This window comes from Zonotrichia leucophrys, chromosome 4, assembly GCF_028769735.1.
Source record: "Zonotrichia leucophrys gambelii isolate GWCS_2022_RI chromosome 4, RI_Zleu_2.0, whole genome shotgun sequence".
NCBI classification, from domain to species: Eukaryota; Metazoa; Chordata; class Aves; order Passeriformes; family Passerellidae; genus Zonotrichia; species Zonotrichia leucophrys.
The window spans coordinates 40,849,286-40,870,728 of record NC_088173.1 but is presented as its reverse complement, the minus strand read 5'-3'; the positions used below and the strand labels follow the sequence as shown (position 1 = coordinate 40,870,728).

Sequence of the window (21,443 nt, the reverse complement as noted above, 5' to 3'; positions counted from 1 at the left end):
GAATGACACTTCTGGAAAGGAATAGATGAGGCTGCTGCCAGGGTTCAGTGGTGGGTCATGAAAACGAGGTGATGCACGCCTCATCTGCGCTGCCATGGGCTGAGTCAGATGCTACCTGTGCGTGCAGCATTCTGGGGAGGAGAAATCTCCATCCTGTTTGTTTTGCACTGCAAGTGGAGCCACCACAACTCCCTGTTGTATTTGTTACTTATGGTGTACTTTTTCATGAGGTAATTGCTGCTTGAGACACTTTGGAAGTGGTCAGGAGCAGACGCCGGATATGGAAGGGGCAGTTTGGTTCTTTGCTGTGCTGCTTCTCTGTTGTGGGTTTGAGCAGCTTCTGGGTAGTGTGTGATCTGCAAATGGGAAAGCCATTAGCCAGAGTAAGGTGCTGCCTGTCTGGAGAGCTTCAGCATGTACTTACATTCCTTTCTGCGCCCTTTTAGTGGACAGAGATGGACAAGGAAGCCTGGAGGCAGCATAGCCACGGAGTACTATATTGTCTGTGTGTTGCCAGGAGATCCATTGTCCCTGTGGAAAGTCAGGAATCTAGTTCAGGTGGAGAGAGAGTGAATACCCTAAGAAATCATCTAGGAAAGCTAAATCTGAATCTTGTCTGAAAACAAGATTCAGATAATCCTTTTGTCCAGGAAAGGTTTTGTTGAACATGCCAGTCAGTATACTTCCCAGAGATATTTCTCCTTTACACTGGAGATTCAATAAGGCAGGAAGGTGACTAAGCTATGCCACCCTCTTGACACTGACCAGAACTGGTTCTCCTTTCTCAGAAATTGCAGTAGAGTTTTTGTCAGAGTAGCTGTAATTTCTTCTTGAGGGCTCCTGTGCCTCCGCTAGACTGGGGATGTGAAGAGACTGGAGTAGTTTGAAGTGTTTTTGGTGCTTCTAGAGTTTTGCTCTTGACTGGTGGATTCAAAACTAACCTGTTTTTTTGCTTAGTTTAGTTGCATTTCTTTAGAGGATATTGGTGTTTTGGGATATTCAAGGTTGAAAACATCTTCCTTTTTCTCATTGCTACAGTGTAGATGGTGTGTGCTATTGGTCTTGCAGTCACTTTTGCTAACTGATGACCACAGGGAGAATTAAAGCTTGGGTAATGCTGAAGATTGGTTGATGGAAGTAAGTTAGGAATGCTTTATTTTTTGGCACTACAGAAGGCATTTAGTTCTTGTTAACTATGTTTAAACAGGACCTCCTGCTCCCCTGTGTTTATTGGTTTTGAGACTGCAAGTCAAAACAATTCGCTTTGTGCAGATACATTTGATAAAGTCTTTCTCAAGCTATTGTGACCCTGACAAAATATAGAAGTAGGATAAATGTAGGGGAATCAGGACTTAGAGACAAGGCATTCCAAGTGTACTATGGGAATATAGATAAACCATAGATAAACTTTTGGTTCAGAACCAAGTAAATAACACATATGAGAGAGGGTTGCAAGCTGTCTTCAAGGTTATACTTCCTCTTGACCTTTCTTACAGTTTTAGCTGGAAAAGATGATGATACCACCCTTTAATTTCTGCTCAAGGAAACTTGTGGGTTTTGTGTACTTGTAGTGTAATTGGTCATTTGAGCTTTGCAAATATAGTAAGCATTAATTAAGTTCAGTGCAATCACAGTCTGTTCTGATTTGGAGCCTGAAACCTCCACTGTCTGTATTTAAAAACAAAAAAAATATGATTTTGAACCTGAGAGGCACTTGGTTACATAATAAAGTTCTTAATAGGGTGAAATGAAGATAGCTGAAACAGCAGTTCCTTATTTGTTTTAAGGTTTGTCCAGTAAATGTTCCTATGGAACAGTTGGACAAAAGGACCATTTGTTTATCATCTCAGTTTAAATATTTACTTGCTTCTGCAGAGATAAAATCAAAGTGCTCTCCCTTCTTTTGGAATTTCTGAATTCCATGGTCCAATTTCTACAGTTTTATGTGCTGTGTACACAGGTGGTATTTGGTTGTGGCTGATGGTTCCTTACTTTGCCCCATGAGCTGATAGAACTGGAGGGAGAAGATTTCACGGTCATGGATGATGGAGTTAAGAGAGAAATTCTCCTTTAGTTGTTAATGCTGGACACTTGAACTTGCTAGCTAGTTGCTAAAGATTTTAGAGCATAGAACAACATCGTAACAAAATTTTAACCTCTGCAACATCACTGTGAGCGAGATCTTCAGATTAATGCCATCTCTCTTGCAAAGCCTTTCAAAGGTATCTGATGCTGTACTGCTTTTTTTACCCAAGTCAGTTTCCCCCCACCAAAATATTATCTGTTTCTTTTAATGTACAAAATGTTAAAACAATAAATGATATGAGTAGTATTACGAAGTTTTTCCAGTTGCTTCAGGTATGCCTGTATTGTGTGGTGCTCGGGAGTGTAGGAGCCCTGTACTAATAGTGCCAAATGGGACTGACTGGAAATCAGAGGTAAAATAATCAGAGGTCTGCCAATTCATGGCTAATAGCCAAGGTGCAGCATTTCACCTAGTTATTTGTCAGGTCCTACAGTTGCTACTGCTGGGTTTACTGCCTCTATCACCTGTCTGGGTTAGCTGGAGAACCTTGTGATGGATTCCTGGAGTTGTGCTAAAGTGAGCTCACACTTGATGCCCCTTGTTGGCTTGTGTGAGTCTGCTTGCAGGCTCGAAGATGAATATTTTATAACTCTGAAAATAAAGAGGCAGACAAACTAGGGGAGAGGCCAGGGAAAACTGTGTGTTCAGTAGCTTCACAGTTGCTCAGCTAGGTTAGTATCAATGTAGCTTAGTTCTTATTCCTGTGCTGTAATGGTGGGAAGTCACTTGCTTCCTCAGAGGGATGCTCTTGCTGATCCTGGGCTGTCAGTGCATTAATTACTGGGCTTGTGCTTTATATTAACTCTTTTAGCACTTCATATGCTCTCAGTGAGTGTCATTTAATCAGAGAAATACTGCTGTGTTGTCAGTTTCTAGTTTGCTACTGTTCCTTTTCCCAGAGCTATTTAAAGGACTTCTTAGTTTGTGAAAGTCCAGTTGTCATAGGAATGACTCCTCTTTCATTTCAGAAGAGCAGAGCTCTGTGACATCATTGTCACATTTATATTCTAACCTTTTTCTCTTTTACCTAGTGAGAGAGCAGCTTTGGTGTTGAAGAGAAACCTCGGAAAGGAATGGGCCCTGTTCTCTTGAAGCTGTTTGCTCTGATCCCAGGAATGCTGTAGAGGTTAGTGATGTGAATGTTGAAGAGCTTTTGTGGAAATTGCCTTTTGATTTGTAATTGGCACACCCTTCAATAAATTCTGTGTGAAGCAGATCATTTGCCTGTCACAGAAAGGGAGTTTATTCAGGCACTGTCAGAATACAGTCAGCTTAAAATTGCTCTACCCAAACAAAATTTAGGATTCTGTTTATTTGTGGGGATGTGTGGAAATACATTGCTGAGTGGTCACAGAAAGTTGTGTGGGTGTGATGCATGCTCAGAGACAAGCTGCATTAAAATTGGAGGTTTTCATCAATAGGTTAAAAAAACCCAGTAAGAATGATCATAATACATGAGTCTATAGTGCCTGATTCTTCTTTGAATTTCTCAAATCTCTCATTTTTACTTTGAGAGAAGATTACTCCTGATCTTCAGTAGAGTTGACAGGCTAGGAAGGGTCCATTATGTATCCACACAGAGGTAATGCTATCTCTGCTTCTGCCTCTAGTGACTTGTATTTCGGTGTTATATCCTGGTTTACTTGGGTTTGTACAAACTGTATAGACTGCTTGCTGTGAATGTTTTTCCTCAGAGCTCTATAGCCCTTCTATGAACATTACGGCCTACAAGAGGCTTCCTTTTGCAACTAGAACTGTCAGTCTAGCTTACTTCCATGTTTTTTGGAAAGTTGCCTATGATTAAGTAGATTTATCACCTAGTGGATTACTTTTTAACTAGTGAAGTAAAAAAAAGCTTGTGTAGCTGTTAAATTCAGTAAGGCTTGGTTTGCTGATGAAAAACGAATGTAGCAAGTAAAATTAGATGGAATAGGGGGAGAGGGAAGAGGTAAGCTGGTTAAAGTGCAATGCTGAAGCAAAGAGGTGAATTTCCATTGGAGCAGTTGAGTTAAAATCTGTTTAATCTGTCTGGTTTTTTAGAATCTGTAAAGGATTCTAATCTTTGTTAGCTTACTTTACAAGCACAGAGGTGTGTGTGGTGTGGCTACTGAAGAGTAATGTCCAAGCTTTGCTAGGACACCCTTTGACATACAGACCTGTTTGGAGCAAAAAGAAAAACAACCCAGTGGAAAAAAGGCTGCAGCATGTCACAGATGCTGAAAGTGACGAAGTGACCCAGTGGGAAAAGACAAGAAAATGTTAGTTGGCATCACTCTTTGAGGCATGAAGAGCTCAACAACTGCAAGTGCTGCCACTTCTTATCAAGAGCTGCAGTCATTGATGTATTCTCGCCATCTTTATCTTGCTTTATATAAAACTGAGAGTTTTATATGAAAGTGTGAGGTATCACTTCTAATTTAACAAAAGCATAGAGAAAGACAGAAACCCCAAAGCACGTCCTTCCGTGTGAAATCCTGCACTCCAACATCAGTACTTTCATTCTAGCTCTGTGCTGCCACTTTTGTTTCCAATGTTTTGTTCATTAACAAAACCCACAAACCTACCCTCGAGGGGGTCTGACAGAAATATGCCTTTTTTTTACTTTAATAAAAAATACCTAGCTCCCTTCAGCCTATTGTGTTTAGATTTTTTTTTGAGACATATATACTACTTTATGGAGAATAAAAGAAGATGAAAGATTCATCTCCTCTCATGATAGTCTCCCTCTTGACTTAGTAAAAGCGGTTGGTTTCAAGTGCCTGTTGAATGCAGACTCAGTGACGACTGTCTTGTTAGACTCCTGATCTGCTATTCAGGTACTTATGTAGTAAATATTTCCTTGGCACTTCATGCATCCTGTTCTTTCAGTTCTGAGGACACGCAAGAACTGGCAGAACTGAACAGCTTCGTTTTACGGTTGCAGTTACGTTCCTTTCAGACCCAAGCCTGCTATATTTGATTTCGTTGAGCTCTCCATGGGGCCATGTTGAGTTTCTCTCCAGCTGTGGAATGACTTACCTTCAGCTACATGGATAATAGTAAAAACTGTGATGCAGTTTATGAGCACATAGGAGATAATGAGATAAGGGAAGACAGCCAACCAACATAAATTTGCTAGGGAGAAAATTGTGTCAAACTGATTAGTTTGCTTCCTTGACAGATGAATTAGATTAGTGCATAAGGGAGGCAAGGGATAGAAGTGATACAAATAGAAGCGTATAAGGTTCTGAAGGATGTTCTTTTGAGCCTAATATGTACAGTGTTTCGGTTTTTTAAATGGGATCTTCCTTAAATTACTATATTGCAGGAGCAAAAATTATGAAAAATGGTTCTGTGGAGCAGTTAATAGGGATTTGAGATCACTTGGAAAAGCATTTGAAGTAGGCTTCCATACTATACTAGCTTGTCATGGCTGGGTTTGTCAATGGCACCCATTATTTAGATTGTAGTACATGGGGTAGAGTTTACTTCCGAGGTGTGCAGGGGAGGTCAGTCTGGGAGTGGACAGAATGTGCAGCTCAGAGGGTTGATATGAAGCTGTTTGTCACTGGGGTAAGCAAAGTGTATGTGTTGGCTTGACCTGACTCACCCGGTGTTTATTTGTTATACCAAAGGAGCTCAGTCAGTGTGTATAACCTAATTATGCTGAGTTTACCGCGTTGGATGGCCTCTTCCAACACTCACAGCACAGCTTGTGGTACTTTTTTATCCTTTGGAAAACTGTAGCACTGAAACCTAGAACTGGAAAGGAAGTCTTTGTTTACTTGTAGCAGTTTCTTTATTCTGCCACAGGGAGAAAAATGTGTGAGTGGGGAAGAGTGACCATATTTTTTAAGAGCTTTTGTAGAATAAGATATGAAATATGGAAATGATTGTTATCTTGGGATGGTGTTGGGGAGTCTGTCATACTGCTTTGTTTTAAATTCCCTGTGATAGAAAGGGGTGTTTGTATGCCATGCTCTTGTATACACAAGGCTCTTCTCATAGTTATCAGGTTATCATGAAAGATTCATTTCATGGCTCCCTTAGAGGTAAACACTAATATTTCACACTGGGTCAGTAATTTTTGTTAGCAGTAGATTAATGCCTAAAACTCCCTTGTCTGACATGTTCCCATCTGTGATGCCATGGTTTCTTACAGATAGGAAGCATCGTGAGGCCAAAAAAAAAAAATCTCTATTTAGGTTATCTCTGTGGGGATGCTGTTCTCTGTCTCTGTGATCCCTGCTGCTGTTTTCCTGACTTCTTGGGATATGGCTTTTTCCTTGCTATCCTAGAAAATGTTTTTCTAGTAAAACTACAAATTGAGAAGGTACACCTTAGCAGCAGAAAGTGGTGCACCAGTGTTGTAATTGGAATTGCAGGAATGCTGTGAAGGTTTCATGCCCCATCTTCTGTCCCAAAGGGAGGGGAATATTGGAAGAGCCATTGCTGATAAGTGATAGCCTGTGAACAGCAAGCCTTAGGCAGTCCCTTGGAAAGACTTTTAAGTCCCAGGAATTGAAACAAACTGGAGGCATGGTAAACCTAGTTTTAGAGCTTGCCCTTGTTTGATTTTCATTTCAGGAAGTTGCCTGGGAGAAATCTCAAAAGCACATTCCTGTAGATGCAAGAATAACTGTTCAAAGTGCTGGGAGATGAAACTGATGTGCAGCAATTTTTATAAGTGAGGAAATAATAGTGCAGAAGTGGGCTACCACCTGCCTGTGTTGCAGTGAGAGTATAGTAGAAGTACTGTTAACTCGTTGGTATTGTTAAAAGGTCACCTTAGGAGAAGACAGAGAAGTAAAATCAAACTACAGAAAGAAGTGTACGATGAAATTGTGAAGGAATATATGGATGTATAAGAGAGGAAGCCTTTGCTTTGATTGTTGATTGCAACTACTGTTGCAATTCAATCTTAGTATTGAGCGTTTATTTGCCTAATTATTTCATGTGTCTTTGTTTGCCCGCATGTTGTTGGGTTTCACTCTGTTTATTGCATTGTGTTTGTCGTAAAAATAAACAAGAAAATAGGAGTAGTTATCCTCATTCTGTATGCTGCTTACTGTCTTAAAAGAAACGCAAAACCAGAGAAAAGGGGTAGCAACTGAAAAGTCTTCTTTTCTCTCTTGTGAGGAGCAATGTCTGTCCCCAGGTTCTTTGCATCCAGAAACAGCCAAGCACAGTGTAAGTCATTTACTTGAGGCCATACACTTTCACAGATGCACTGCAGAAGAAAAGACTTGCATTAAATAACTACTCAGTGATTTATGTAAATGACATTACAGTGCATTTGATAGACAATTACTCTCTCTTTTTTTGTTCTCTTCTTAATGGTTTTTCCTCCAGCAAGGAAGTATGTTTCTTTAGTGTGAGTACTGTGTGTATGCATAGGTGAATCCAAGGGAAAAATGTGAATAAACTCCATGTCAGTAGTTGTGCTTTTACTAAGTGGATGCTCAAACTGTCTTCTGGGATAAATGTAGTTGGAAAGCAGTGTCCACTATAGTCATTTGAGTATCATTCTAGGAGAATTCTTTTCAGAGAACTGCAGCTTCAATCATAATTTGTTTTCTGTACCCTTGGTTATTACTAGGGGTAGGGGCAAGTGTGGTGGTGAGACATAACATGCGAGTTTGGATAACATAGTGGATTTCTTTGAAAATACTACCACTTCTGAATAGTTTTTGTTATTGAAACAAAACACCTGGCAGTTCTAGATTGTATGGTGCTGTGCATGAAAGTAGCATTGCAATCTAGAATAGTAAACAGTGTTAAAAAAAGACAACAAGACAACAAAGCCCTGAAAAGCAGAAGATTTAATCAAGAAAATCCACATTACATCTGATCCAGATTCTAGAAAGGAGTGTCTCTTGTCCTTAGTTTATTTTTTCCCCTAGAATAATTAGTTCTGTTGTAACCAAAATTGAAATGTATTTACTTTCCTGTGTGATAAGAGAAGCAAGAAAATGTCATCTTGCAAATTAATTTGTAAGCCATGATACATCATTCTCCTTTGCGGTGATTGCACTGCTGACCAGATGTCAATTTCCTTGAGCGCACAGTTTTTCATCTTGATCCGGCGCTTGTGTGAGTTGGGTTTATTCTTTGTGAAGCAGCTGTATAAGTGACTGGGGCCTGTGCGCTGGACAAGGGCTCCCTTCCCTCGGGAGGGAGCAGCTGCTCCCTGCTCGCAGTCCCTCCCGCCTGGGCTGGTACAGGCGGCCCCGCGCGGGGGGCTGGTGGCGCAAAGCCCGGCAGAGCCGCCTGACTGCCGCAGGCGTGTTTACTGACCCAGGGCTGCCAGCACCTTGGAGGCCCCGCAGCTCGCCTCCTGTCTCTAGGGTCTTACAAGGGCACCGCTTGGAAACTAAGATGCTGGCACTGAACTTCAAGAATTCAAGGTAGGATGAGACCTAAATGAATCCCAGCTACTTTTAATTCTTTGCATGATAGTTTTTCTTCCATAAATTTCCCCCATTAATTTCATGACTAGCACGTGTGAAGTTGTACCTCTTGTTGTTAGACTCGCTGTTATAGGAGAAGTTGAACAAAAGCTGTGATTGATCAAAGGTTTAGTCACAATCTAGTGATATTTTTGAATAAAATGAGTAATGTACCACTGCATAATTTTTTGTGTTTAGGATGTTGGCTTTAGAGAAATAAGTTAAAAGTAGGTAGTTGACATTTATCATCTCAGCTAGAAGAAAACAATTGATTTTAGTTTGTCGCATGGGTAGTTTTCAAAATACAACTAATACGAGCCTTGAGTGCAGTAGTTTTGCTGTGAAGCAAGCTTGTTATCGAGTTATGTTACACATGTTCTAAGAAATCTAACAAGTTGGAGAAAATAGTATTAAGGTAGTATTTTCCCTGTCTCTTGAGTGCTGTAGGCTTCATTTTTTCCCTTTGAATAAGAGAAACTCACTTTTGGGGGGATTTCTAGCTGTCCAATTTAATCTTGTAATACACTGCAAACTGGTGTCGAGAAATCATTTATTCATTGTGAAATACAGCTTTTATTTTGGCACTATTGCCAAACAGGGCTAGAACATGAGTAATGAAGAGAAAAACAAAAATAGTTTTGAAAGTAGTTATGGTAAATAGTAAATAAACCAACCTCTTTATCAGCAATCAAAAATGAGCAAAATAAGTATAGGTTTTCTAAAATGTTGCAGCTTTTTCCTTTTATGAGAGACACCAGCTTTAATATACAAAAATATCTATGCCCACTTTGATCATTTAAGAAGTGTGCCATTGAAAAAAAAATCACTGGAGAACTGGAGGAATCTTTTCATTTGAGTAATTAATATTGCTTTTAAAGTTTGCAGTTTTAGTCTGCTTTGTAGGTTTGTGTTTTTTCTTGTGAAGTGTTTATTTTGTGGGGGTGTTTTGTCTTTCCCCTCCTTTGTTTTTTCCTGTTTAATCCTTTGTCTGACACATTCGCTGCTGGAGATGGAAACCTTGTAGATCTGATGGGCTACTTCTAAATCCAAACAGCTCAGTCCTGCCTTGGATCTGTCCCAGGCTTTCTCTGCAAGGCAGTGTTCTAGGAGCAGCAGTCTCTTATGTTACTGAGGAGCTAGAGCTGTTTTCTGTAAGGAAAGGTCCACAATCAGCTCTTTTGTCTTTGCTCCATGTGAGGCTCCTGAGAAGTGTTTCTATGTGCAGTCTCGTGGAGCTGGATCCAAAACCACCCTAGGAGCCTGGGATTTTAATCTAGCTCTGCCTGCAGTCCTCAGGAAGACTGAAGATGAGACTGGGAGAGGTTGAATTGCTTTTATCTGCAATTTGTGACTGTAATTCCCAGAGGATCTTCTGGCACCCAACAGAGAGCGGTCAGGGAAAGGAGGAGCAGAAGAGAGGGAAGGCGAGGAGAAAAGACAATACTTTTCTCCCATTGTTACAATACTTGTTCAGTTACACAAAGCATAGCAATCTTTACTGGTTTTCCCACTGGTGGTGCCTCTTATGAGGAGCAGCTGAGGGAAGGGGGGACTGTTTAGCCTGGGGAAAAAAAGGCTTGAAGAGAACCTTACTGCTCTCTGCAGCTACCTGAGAGGAAGTCTAGTGAGGTGGGTGTCAGTCTTTTGTGCCAAGTAACAGGATGAGAAGAAATCACTGAATCATTAGGGTTGGAAAGGACCTCTGGACATCATCCAGTCCAACCCTCCTACCAAGGCAGGGTCACTTGTAGCAGGTGAAACAGGAGCACATCCAGGGGGATTTGAAATGTCATCAGAGAAGTAGACTCCACAACCTCTGTGGGCAGCCTGTTCCAGGGCTCTGCCACACTCAGTGTGAAGAACTTCTTCCTCCATGTTGAGGTGGAACTTCTTGTGTTTTAGTTTTTGGCCATTGCTCCACATCCTGTCACTGAGCGCTGCCAGAGAGTCTGGTACCATTTTTTGGGCATCCATCTTTGTGGGCGGTAATGAGATGCCCTTCAATCTTCTCTTCTCCAGACTAAACAGGTCCAGCTTCCACAGTCCCATCTCACATGAGAGGTGATCCAGGTCCCTCATCATCTTTGTGTCCCTCCTCTGTACCCTCTCCAGTAGCTTCTTGTCTTTCTTGTCCTAAGGAGCCCAGAATTGAACACAGCACTCCAGATGTGGCCTCACCAGGGCTGAGTAGAGGGGCAGGATCACCTCCCCCATCTGCCAGATGCACCCCAGGATCCCATTGGTCCCAGCCATCAAATATCCTCAAGTTGTGCCATGGAAGGCTTTGAGTGGATATTAAGAGAAAGTTCTTCACAGAAGGGATTATCAAGCACTGAAAGAGACTGCCCAGAGAAGGGGCTGCTCCAGTCATAATATTTAAAAGATGTGCAGATGAGGCAGTTGGGTACATGGTTTTGTGGTGGACTTGGCAATGCTGGGTTAGACATTGGACTTGATGATCTTAAGGGTCTTTTCCATCCTAAGTAGTCCTTTGGTTCTGTACTCTATGGTATGCAGAACTTGATTCCAGTGGAGCTCAGTTGATGCCTTTGGAGCATCCTAATTTCAGGCGCTAGATAACATGTATGCAAGTATTTCTGCTGCTTCTCCATTAATCTCTGGACCGGATTGCTAATTATAAGGTCTTGGGCTGTTTTATTTTGTTTTGCACTTAGAAATACTATGAACATGCAGCTTAAAACATTGGGGTTATTCACCCTTTCTTACTTCCTCTTGCTTCAAAAATAAACAAGCATTTGTGCTCAGCCTTTAATGTTGATTTAAATGCAGATATGCTGCTGGTTTTGTTACAATCTTTCTGCTTCGATGGTAGCAGAGAGAGGAATTTTATTACATCAGCCAAACATGTGCTGGTAGGATAATTTTGTTGTTTTTCTTTTCTGTGTTGTTAGAAACAAGGGTGGCTCTATGGAGACAAATTTTACAGGTAATGGGCTTCTACTTACTGCTCCTTCATATGCAAATTTCTTAAAGGCAGAAGAAATGTTTTCTTTTGGTGTATAAATGGCTGGGTTACATGGCTGCAGGAAGTTTTTGCTTTAGATTTCTGTTGAGAAGAAAACCCACTACCACCAACACCGCAAATGGGGACCGTGCTCCTGTTAAAAAAGTTCGGTGGCCTTTTTAGCTAAATGTGAGAACCGTGCTTAGGGTCACTATTGTCACTACTGAACATGTCCTGTTTGGTGCTTTGCTTCCTGCATGGCCTTACTGTGAGGATAGACAGGCTCTCTCCTGTTCCAGTTTCCCTGGTTTCCTTCCCTATCTTTCCCATCACACCCTCCCACTCCCCATTACTTCGAAAGGTGAATAGACCAAAGCATCTTCCCCGTTCCTGATGGTGGCTCATTGTTTCACTATTGGTTCGAATGCAATAACTTTCCTAGGAAGGCTTTTTTACTTTGCTTGTTTACTGTGAATGCCAGAGCCACTCTCCAGAGCAGTGTTATTATTCCTGTGCATTTGTTGATGTCTGCATTCCAATAAAGCACACACTTGTCTCCTCAGATCCCAGATTATTTTGCATTTTTGTTTGTTTTTCTGTGTGTCCGCTACCCTCTCATCCTCTCACCCCTTTTTTGCTTTCTAGGGGCTTCTTAGCAGAATTTTCTCTCCTGAATTCATGGTTTAGTCATTGTCATGCAGTTTGGGACTTGAACCTAAAATTTAAGTTCTGCTATATGTCCAATGGGCTCTAACTAGTATCCTGTTTGTCCAATTAATGCAAATCTGTTTATTTAGGCCTTTTGAAAATAAAACAACTCAAAACAAGAAAACCAGCATTCAAAGATGCTCAAGTTGTTTTTCCACAGAACATGTCAAGAATTCAATTAGAAGTTGCTGTCCAAGATATTGAGGAAGCAAATAGTCTGTTTTATTTTAGTTTGAGTTTCTTAACCAGTTGTTACATATCTTTGTCGTATTCTGTGTATTTTTTCTGATACTGCATAGGTTAGTTGGTTCATAAGTTTCTGATAAAATGTTCCAATTGATACCTCCATTTCAGGTAATTTTGTTGAGCTCCAAATGTTTCTAAGATGTTACAACTCTGCCAGCATATGTTCAAAATGAAAATGATGTTTCAGTATTTATTTTTCCTCAATGCGTTTTTCAGCTCCAGATGTTTATAGCAGTATTGAGGTTTGCAGGATTATATGAGTTTGCTTATCTACTGTCTTGTCAACCAGCAGGTGCAAATGGGGGTCATTCCTACCTCAAATGTCCAGTTACACAGTTCCAGATTAACATTAATCTGACCAATTATAGGTTCCAAAACAAATCTGCTGGGTTTATAACGTATGCATACTGGTTACACTGAAGAACAGAATTTCTGTTCCCTCAGTCCAAAACCTGTTAGCTTACTAGGCATCATTTTTCTATAAATAAGTATTTAAAAAATACATGTTGCTGAGCAATGTCTCTATTTTTGTCATGTTTTGTGTCTGCTTCAGCCAAGTTGGACTTTGCTTCTGCCTGTCAGGATTTTTGTGTTACACATATTTTTGTCTCCTCGGTTAGCATATTCTTCTGGTAAAAAATGTCCTTTGCATTCCTTGAGTAGAGGAGGAATTGTATGTCCAGAGCTAGTTCAGACTTTGTGGCACTCGGAGCTGGATTGCCAGCTTTGAGACCACACTGGAACAGGTTAGAGGAGTGCAGAAAATGTCAGTGGTATGATTGCACAAGCAGGGGCAAATGGTTTCTTGGAGCCTGGATGTCTATGAATGAACCACCTGAAGGTGCTAATGCAGGTGTCTCCTTTCTAACATAGAGCCCTGTACTTTGATCTTCACTGTAACTGATGATTAGGGGTAATGAAACATGGCAAGATTGATTTATTTTCTGGAATGACCATTTCTCATCTCATAAAGCAGAAAGGTTTCTGTTACACATGAAGAGTTTGTTTGATCCTCAGCCCTGCAATCGCAATATATTTCTGCCATGAACAAATTATTGAAAACCTTTTTCTGGTGTAAATATTGTCTTTTTTCTCCAACCTAAGCAGGTACCATGGAGCAATTTTGCAGTATGGAATTTTCCACCTTCTTTGATGGCTAGCAAACCTACACTGGTTTTCTGGAGATCAGATCTGTGTTTATATGCAGATGAGGTGGTTTAAGACTTTGCATTGAAATTCAGAGATGAAGGTGTGTAGAACCCAGCAGTCAAATATGGATTTCAGGTAGCCTTAGCATTTGTTGGAAGGTATTTCTTGGTCTTGTGAAGAGATGAAGGACCATCTGTTACAGATACCTCAAAGATGAGGTTTTCTGCTCTTCCTAGCTGGATACAATATTCATTGCGTGCTATTTGGCTTCTGAAAAGTGAAAATTACTCATTCAGTTCCCGTGATGTTTTTCAAAAGCTGCTTTTAAACAAGTGGTGGATTTAGCTATTTAAATGTTTACCACAGCAGACTTACCTTTTGGTTCTCAGGATTGTGTGTGATACTTTGAGACAAAATAAGAGTTCATCTTTCATTTTAATTGAAAAAGATGTAAAGGGTAGAAAGGCAGACACCTTAAATCAACATGTCTCCAGTTTAAATAGCCTGTATTTGAGCTTTCTGGCAGTTTGCTTTTTCAGCATTTTCAATTCTTTAGCTTGGTTATCAGTTTATTACTGAGCTGAGAAATGGAAGTCCTTAAGTCTTGTTAAGGGCTTCCTTAAAGAAAAACAGGACTGAGAATTGGGTTCATGGTGATGACAGATCATAATGAGTGCTAAATAAAGATGTAGGAAGTGGAATTGTCATCATCTAGCCAAAAATCACCTTCTAGATGCAGTGTGGACAGATTTGTTCCATGTAGGAAAAGGTGGCACACATTTGCTTCTTTGTGCACTGTCTTGTCTTTACTCTCTGTAAAAATAACTCGTAGTTCCCTTCTGTTTCATCAAGGTGTGAGTTCTGTACACCATCTCCAGATGTCTGTGGGCAATGATTGCAGTCACATCCTTTGCCTCCATGTGTGAATGGGTAGTCCTTCATGCCAGCTAGCTCTTGTTCTGTGCTATTGCTCTGAACAATGATGTTGAAGCAGGCTCTTCAGTCCCAAGGGCATTCTGGATTGTAGGACTGCACTCCTGGTATTGACGTTGTCTCTGCTTTTCTTGCACGGTGATAGCAATGAAGAAAAGTGATGCAACTTCAGCTGCAGTTTGGAGAAGTACTACACACTATTTTCAGCTGGAGTAGGTAGGATTTAATACTTTGGATTACAGGCTTTTTTTTGGAGATGGCAGAAGTGTTTGTAGCCTAGAAATAATTTGTTATAGTAGTGCAAGAAATTTTGGGAAATGTGGTTATTAAAGCACTAGAAAACACGGTGACAGTTATCTTCTAGATACAAGCTTTACACGGTAAGTCAGGAAAAAAATAGGCTATTTGCAGAAGTCAAAAGCAGTACTTTATTTTCTTATTTTAAAAAAATTAAGTGCAAAAAGTTGATAGAACTAAAGGTCATTTTCATTTAAGTTATTAGTAAGTAAGAAAATGTGCATTATTAGTCTTTAGCAAGACAGCTTTCCTCCATCCCAGGAGCATAGGTCAAAAGTATCACTGTTACTTAATTGTTGTCCTTTTACACTGAATATAAAACATTAACCTTCAAGAGGGTACAAACCACAGGAAATCTACTCTATCAGCACTTGCTATTATGTGTCATTATCATGAATAATTTGTGGGAAATCGAAGAAGACTGATAGTCCATGTTTTATAGCTTTATCTTTCTCAATAAACAGTTACTAAAGTTCTTCATATTTGTTGAAGCATTAGGAATTTTTGTTTTTGCAGAGATTTCAAGGCATTAAGGTCAGATTGAGTATAGGAATAGCATTTCTAATATTGCAAATAACAGAGAAATTTTATCTTTAACTGTCATCTGACTGGAGTTCAGAGAACAGGAAAAACATGTCCTGAATAAGGATAGCAAGGTTTTTTTGGTTTGTGTGTTTCTTAGAGGTATTAAAGCAAAAAATAGCTGCATTGAGTTCTCAGATTTGGATACTACCCTGTGAACTGAGACACTTCTGTAAACAGCTCTTCAACCTATGGAAACCCACCAGTATTAGTTCTTTTTTAATCTAAAAAAGCCAAGATTGTTTTTAGGTGGTAACATAAGGTTGCTCAAGAAATTTTGAATTTTTTCAGTGCAAAGGAGGGAAAAAGCCAACACACACACAAAAGTCATGACTTTGAAATAATAATGTGACCTTGCAAATCCTTGCCTGCACACCTTCCTTAACTTCCTTAATGATACTTAGCAATATCTAAAGGGTAGAGTGGGAGTTGGTGGTGTTTTCATGTTGGGGAGGTTTCTTAATGAAATAGTTCCTGTTTCAGCCAGATGACTGGATATTTAACAAGAGGAAATCATAGTATGGGAATAAGCACTTTTATTACTGGGGCAGAATATGAGATTTACTTCAGGCTCTCTCTTACCAGGCAACATTCCCCAAAGGCATGCGTGCCAGTTCAGTCTGTCAGGGAAAGCTCATGGCATCCTTTTCAGCAACACAGCTTGCTTGTGCATGATTTTCTTTGTGTGTGAGTAGTTGTTTTGTGTTTGGTGGCAGGGCTGGTGGGGGGGAAGGGAATGGGAGGAAGTAGTTGTGTTCCTCGCTTCCCCTCCTACTGATGTTTTTGTCTACAAAGAGAATTTTTTATTCCTGCTCAGTTCTAAGCAAAAATGGATGTGTATCTAGCCAGTAACAGCTCTTTATTGTTCCCTTTGAGGGCCAGACAATGTCCTTTTGAATAGTGCATATTGATGATTGTCTTCAGAATGTTAGTACTCACTGCATGGGTAGGGAACCTGAAATTCAGGGAAGAAGTAACAGACCTAGTGGGGAGGGAACTAGCAGGTGTGGAATTTACTGATCCTGATGGACTTCTGAGATTGATTATAGGAAGAAGACTTAAATTTCATTTTCCTGAGATAGTTGGGATGGAGGTGTGTACTGGTGTCCCAACATAATCTGAAAAGAGAGAAGCTGATTCCTGTTTCGCTGCTAAGTTGCTGATGTAATAACAATATAGTGCCTGGAGAAACAGGCACTTGTGACTGTAATTACTAAGCAGTTAATTACCTAGCTGCTTATTTAAATAACATCCTTTTGGAGCTAGATGCAGAGCTTGGATTTATAATAGCTGTTGTGAAAATGAGTGTGTCTCAAGCAGCTTCTGTCTGTCTACTTTTTTTTCTTCACAAATGTTTTGATAGCTGTAGTAGTATTACCCTCACATTATCATACCCTAACTCCTGCTAATGATTATGTGTGTATGCTGTGTTTTTCTTGTAGTGTCTGTCTTTGAGCTTTGTAAGTTGTTGTTATTTTCTGTAATGTAATTTATGATCATTTTTTCAATGGCTTCCACTAACAATATAGAAAACACTTTAAAATATTTTGAAGGGTAGAAATTAGCTCTTACACTAACTCCTGTGAAGCTTCTGGAGAATCTCATGGGTTCATCTTGTGAGATTGCCACATAAATTTAACAGGAAAGTGAAGAACCTTGGTGAATGGCTTTATATCAGAGCTGCTCAAATGGGTCAGCCTTGCTTATGCTCATGGGGAAATGTGCAGCCATCTGACAGCCTGTGGAAAAGAACAAAGAGCAGTTTTTAAAGTGAGGATGCTTATGCCATGCTTTCACCTCTTGCTTCATTTTTCCTCACATGGAGATTCTTCTGCTTCTACCACTGAGAGAAAACTGTAATGTGTATTACAAGGGCAGTAGTTTTATTGTACATGTTTGTAATCTACTCATCAAGTGTCTTATTTTAGTCTTGGTCCATACAGAACATGATGCACTGCAACTGCCATTAATTCACATTTTTAGCTCTAGTAGCTAAAATGGGTACAATAGGCTGAAATGCTTCAACCCTCCTGATAAACTACATGCCTGTCGCGGTGGGGTTGCGTCATAGAACTTCCACTTGCTTAGTTTGCTTTTTCAAGATAAGTTCTTCCTCAGTTTAAAAAAGCCAAACACCCAACAGCTGGAATGTCCAGCTTACAGGTTCCCTATGAAGAGTGTGCCTGCTTGGACCTGCTGGGGGAAGAAACTCATCAGGGCTATGTAGTAAAGAATGTGAGGCAGTGGTGGGATGTACGTGCCAGAAGAGGCTCCTGTGCTGAGAAGAGGTTTCTGTCCTTGCCACTTCCACAAAACTCCTCTTGAGGTTTTTGGACCTGCCCTCTAATTGCATCTGAGTGCACTGGGTGTTTAGCTCTGAGATCACAAGAGGAGAGGAGAAGGACATCCGCTGGTCTCTAAGGGACACAACGCAAGCAAGCAGAAAGATTCAAGCATTGCCGGAGTGAAGGATTAGCCACTCTCCAAAGCATCTTGAAATAGATACCATATTATCAGACATGATCAATTTTAGCATAAGGGAAGATGTGTGTTGGTTGTGTGGATATTGAGGCTGTTGCAGTGCCTGTGCTGTGGGGCATATCTGTGAAAGGAAGTTGTGATGCATTCTGACCCCTGAGGAAATGCACTGCTGGGTGTGCAGAGCAGCCTTTCAGTCCAGGTTGTAGGAACCAAGGTGTAGCATCATGCTCAGAGGGATGTAGTAACAAAATACCAACCAGGTGCCCATGAAGCATCTGTTGAGAGAGGCAGGAGGCTCTCTGGGGACTGTAGGAAGTGAGTGTGCAATTTAAGACTCTACTGCAATGCGTGTTCAGAGCCAGGCCAAATTCAAGCTCTACAATCATTTACAAGACTGGTGTTCCCTAACTTTTGAGTTTGCTTGTCTTAATTACTGTGCAGGGTGCTTGATTGTCATGTGCTGTAAACAAGCAGTTGTGAGCAGGTGAAGTGGCTGTTTTACTGAAAATACTGGAATCTTTTCATTTTTGACATTAAAGGATCTGCCAGGTCTTAATGCTGAATTCAAGTCGCATGTGATGGTTGCAACTACTGAGGATTGTGCAGATGCTTTCACTTAGAATAGGAACATGCTTTTTTTCTAGATTGTTTTTTTGTTTATAATAAAAGGTTTAGGTATACTGCTTTCTCTTCTGCAGGCCTAATACTAAACAAAGAAAAGATCAGTCAAAATATTTGTACAGGACAAATAGCAATACAACACTGTTCTTTCTCTGTTCACTTTCACATGTCTAAGATTTGGGCCTAATGCTGGAGATCCCAGAGCTGACAGCTCTCTTCCCATAGATAATCTGTGCTGTGATAATCAGAGAAAATATCACTGGATTTGGACAGGCAAAAATTAATCACACAAATTCTTTCAGCTTTTATGTACGGTATATTTCAGATTACGTTGCTTGGAGCCCACACTAGCATTTTTTCTAATAAGAGAGAAACACAGTAGGAGTTTCTCTAAACTCTGGAATAATTCCAGATGTAGTATCTACTTTGGAATTTGGTTACTTCTGGGAAAAAAAAAAAAGAGGTATTTAATTGGAATGACATCATCTTCCCTCCCCTCTCCTCCTCTCCCCTCCTTGTGGTGGGGAATAGATGGGAGGGACCATGACTGTGTTGAGGAAGTGAGGACTATTGTAATTGTTCTCTTTGTTTGTCATCCCTTGGAATTAACTGCCACGGTGGAGTTAAATAGACCAAAGCTGCAAATGCCATTTCAGTAGGCTCCTTTACACTGGGAAAATAGTGTGTAACATTTCTTTGGACTTCTCTGACTATACAAAACTTGTCAGATCTGTAATTGCAAGTGTGTGTCTGAACCAGTGTAAAATTCTGTTTTAGTCGAGTGCTTAGGCTGAAGAAAGCAATAGAATTTAAAAGAAAAATTTGCCACATGAGCAAAAGTCCACAGCAGTCATGGACTTGATGACAGTGTGAATTTTGGGTGGGTATATAAGTTCTCAGCATTTTGTGAATCATAAAAAGAAATTTAAAATATTGTCTTTAAATGATTTTATTAAAAAGACAATGCAGACTTTTTTCCTGCTGCTTAGGCAGTGAAGGTTTGGGTCTTTGAGCTCAGGTGTGGTATTCTGCTGTTTTACCTGTTACAGCAAGAGAAGCGCCCTCAAACTGAGGAGTTTTGGAAAAGCCATGGGTTTCTGAAGGAAACTGTGTTTTGTTTTCAGCTGCATGATTAATACTGATTTGAAGTGTTACCTGTGTTATTTCTTAGGGATGACATACTAAAGGACAACACTCATTTCTATCTAATTTTTCCCCAGTTGTGAAAAGCCAGTGCACATTTCTAGCATGGACTTACAGTTGTTGGCTTGTAACTTACATTAGCTTTTTTTGATGACTTCTCATTTAATGAATTATAAAAATAATGGTACTAAAATGTTCATTAGCTTTAGTTCCTAATGTTTTACTATGTTTTAGTAAAATACTCTCTGAATATGTTTTATGAACATGTTCCAGAAAGGTATCTTTTTCTTGGGTTAGAGAGAGAAGATTTTTCTTTTATTAATGTTTCTTATTGGTAGTTAATTGCCTTCACTTTTACAAGCATAGCTCCAGTTTGTTATTGATGTTATTTTCCTGGCTTTAGCATCCAGCTGCAGTCTTTCATCACAACTTAATCTTTGGGGTGGAGTTCTTCAGTAGTGTCTACTTTCCCTTTGTTACTCTAATTACAGCACCTTTGGAATCACCATTTCTCCTTTTATTAATTGACCCTTCATGGTAACCTCTCTTTTTGACAAGTTAAATAATTAAGTTCTTTAAGTTTTTTGCTGCAAGGCATTTTCTACTCTTGAATAATTTTTACAGCTGTTACTGACCTTTGGTTTTTCAGCTACATTTAAGCAGTGAGATGTAGGCATTGCAATTCTGTGGAGTATTTCATTGTTGGTGGTCTTTATATATGGAGCAGAAACTGTTTTCCATGTATTCCACTTACTCCTTCCCTTACGTGACTCTGGTTGTGAGATTAGTCCCTATTGCTGCAGTGGTTACATCTGTTTAGGGATTGGTTACATCTGTTTAGGGATTGATTACATCTATTTAGGGATTGGTTATATCTGTTTAGGGATTTATCTGTTCTGGCCCTTACATCTCTCATACAAGGTCCTGCCTGATAGACTTCAGTCACACAGCTGGAAGACTTGGTCCATGTTGTTTTGAAGACTGAGGTGTTATTCTGCAGAGCCAGTAGCTGAGGGATGAGATGAACAATAGTTCCACTGGATAGCTTTGTCTCTCTGCCACAGGAAAGTCAGGAAAAAAATCTATGCTTGTCTCTGTGTGATAAAGCTGATGTCTGAGAGAGTTGGAAGGTCTTGTGTGATTAGATTTTAAAGTACTGTTTTTATTCCAGAATTAATTTGAGAATATTTTGCATTATGTAGATAACACTGTTGTAAATGCTGTGGGATGTGCACCAAAGGATCGTAAAACTCATCCAATAAAAAGTATTTTGCAGTGTTCAAAGCCTGGCCAGCCATGCTTTCAACTGGAGGATATTGGATGTTTTGCTCTTCCAAGTTGTTGGCTTTAAATTCTCCTAATCAATGCCTGGCGTATAAAATTAGCTGATGCTCTTCACTACAGTATGGTACTTACTGTGAGAGAGGGTGCTATGTAGGCTTTGGTGGAATAATGCCTCAGTCTTCTCTATTCAGCAGGTTCCTTTTCCTTCCTGAGCAGGATACGAGGGAGCTTCCAGAAGCCAGCCAAGATGAATATGGTGAAGAGGATCATGGGCCGGCCCCGGCAGGAGGAGTGCAGCCCCCAGGACAACGCGCTGGGCCTGATGCATCTGCGGCGCCTCTTCACGGAGCTCTGTCATCCTCCACGGCACATGACACAGAAAGAGCAGGAAGAAAAACTCTACATGATGTTACCTGTGTTCAACAGGGTAAGCCGGGCAATTTGCAACAAATGTTGTCTTTATTTGAATTGTTTGCTCATATTTTGTGTTCCCAAGACCTTTTGGTTCTAGCACAACAGG

The 21,443-nt window shown here is 40.2% G+C and overlaps 1 protein-coding gene across 8 annotated transcripts in view; it reads left to right on the top strand.

Moving 5' to 3' along the window:
- WDFY3 (WD repeat and FYVE domain containing 3) overlaps nucleotides 1-21,443 on the top strand; it is a 153,055-nt gene that overhangs the window by 30,000 nt on the left and 101,612 nt on the right. For 6 of the 8 annotated variants that reach the window (XM_064711262.1, XM_064711258.1, XM_064711263.1 and 3 more), the window contains exons 1-2: nucleotides 8,347-8,472; nucleotides 21,140-21,350. In XM_064711262.1, the coding sequence (XP_064567332.1) occupies nucleotides 8,444-8,472; nucleotides 21,140-21,350 (240 nt within the window). In that variant the 5' untranslated portion in view covers nucleotides 8,347-8,443. Of the gene's footprint in view, nucleotides 1-3,117; nucleotides 3,213-8,346; nucleotides 8,473-21,139; nucleotides 21,351-21,443 lie in introns of those variants that run through there. The other 2 variants (XM_064711260.1, XM_064711261.1) reach the window with 2 other exon arrangements.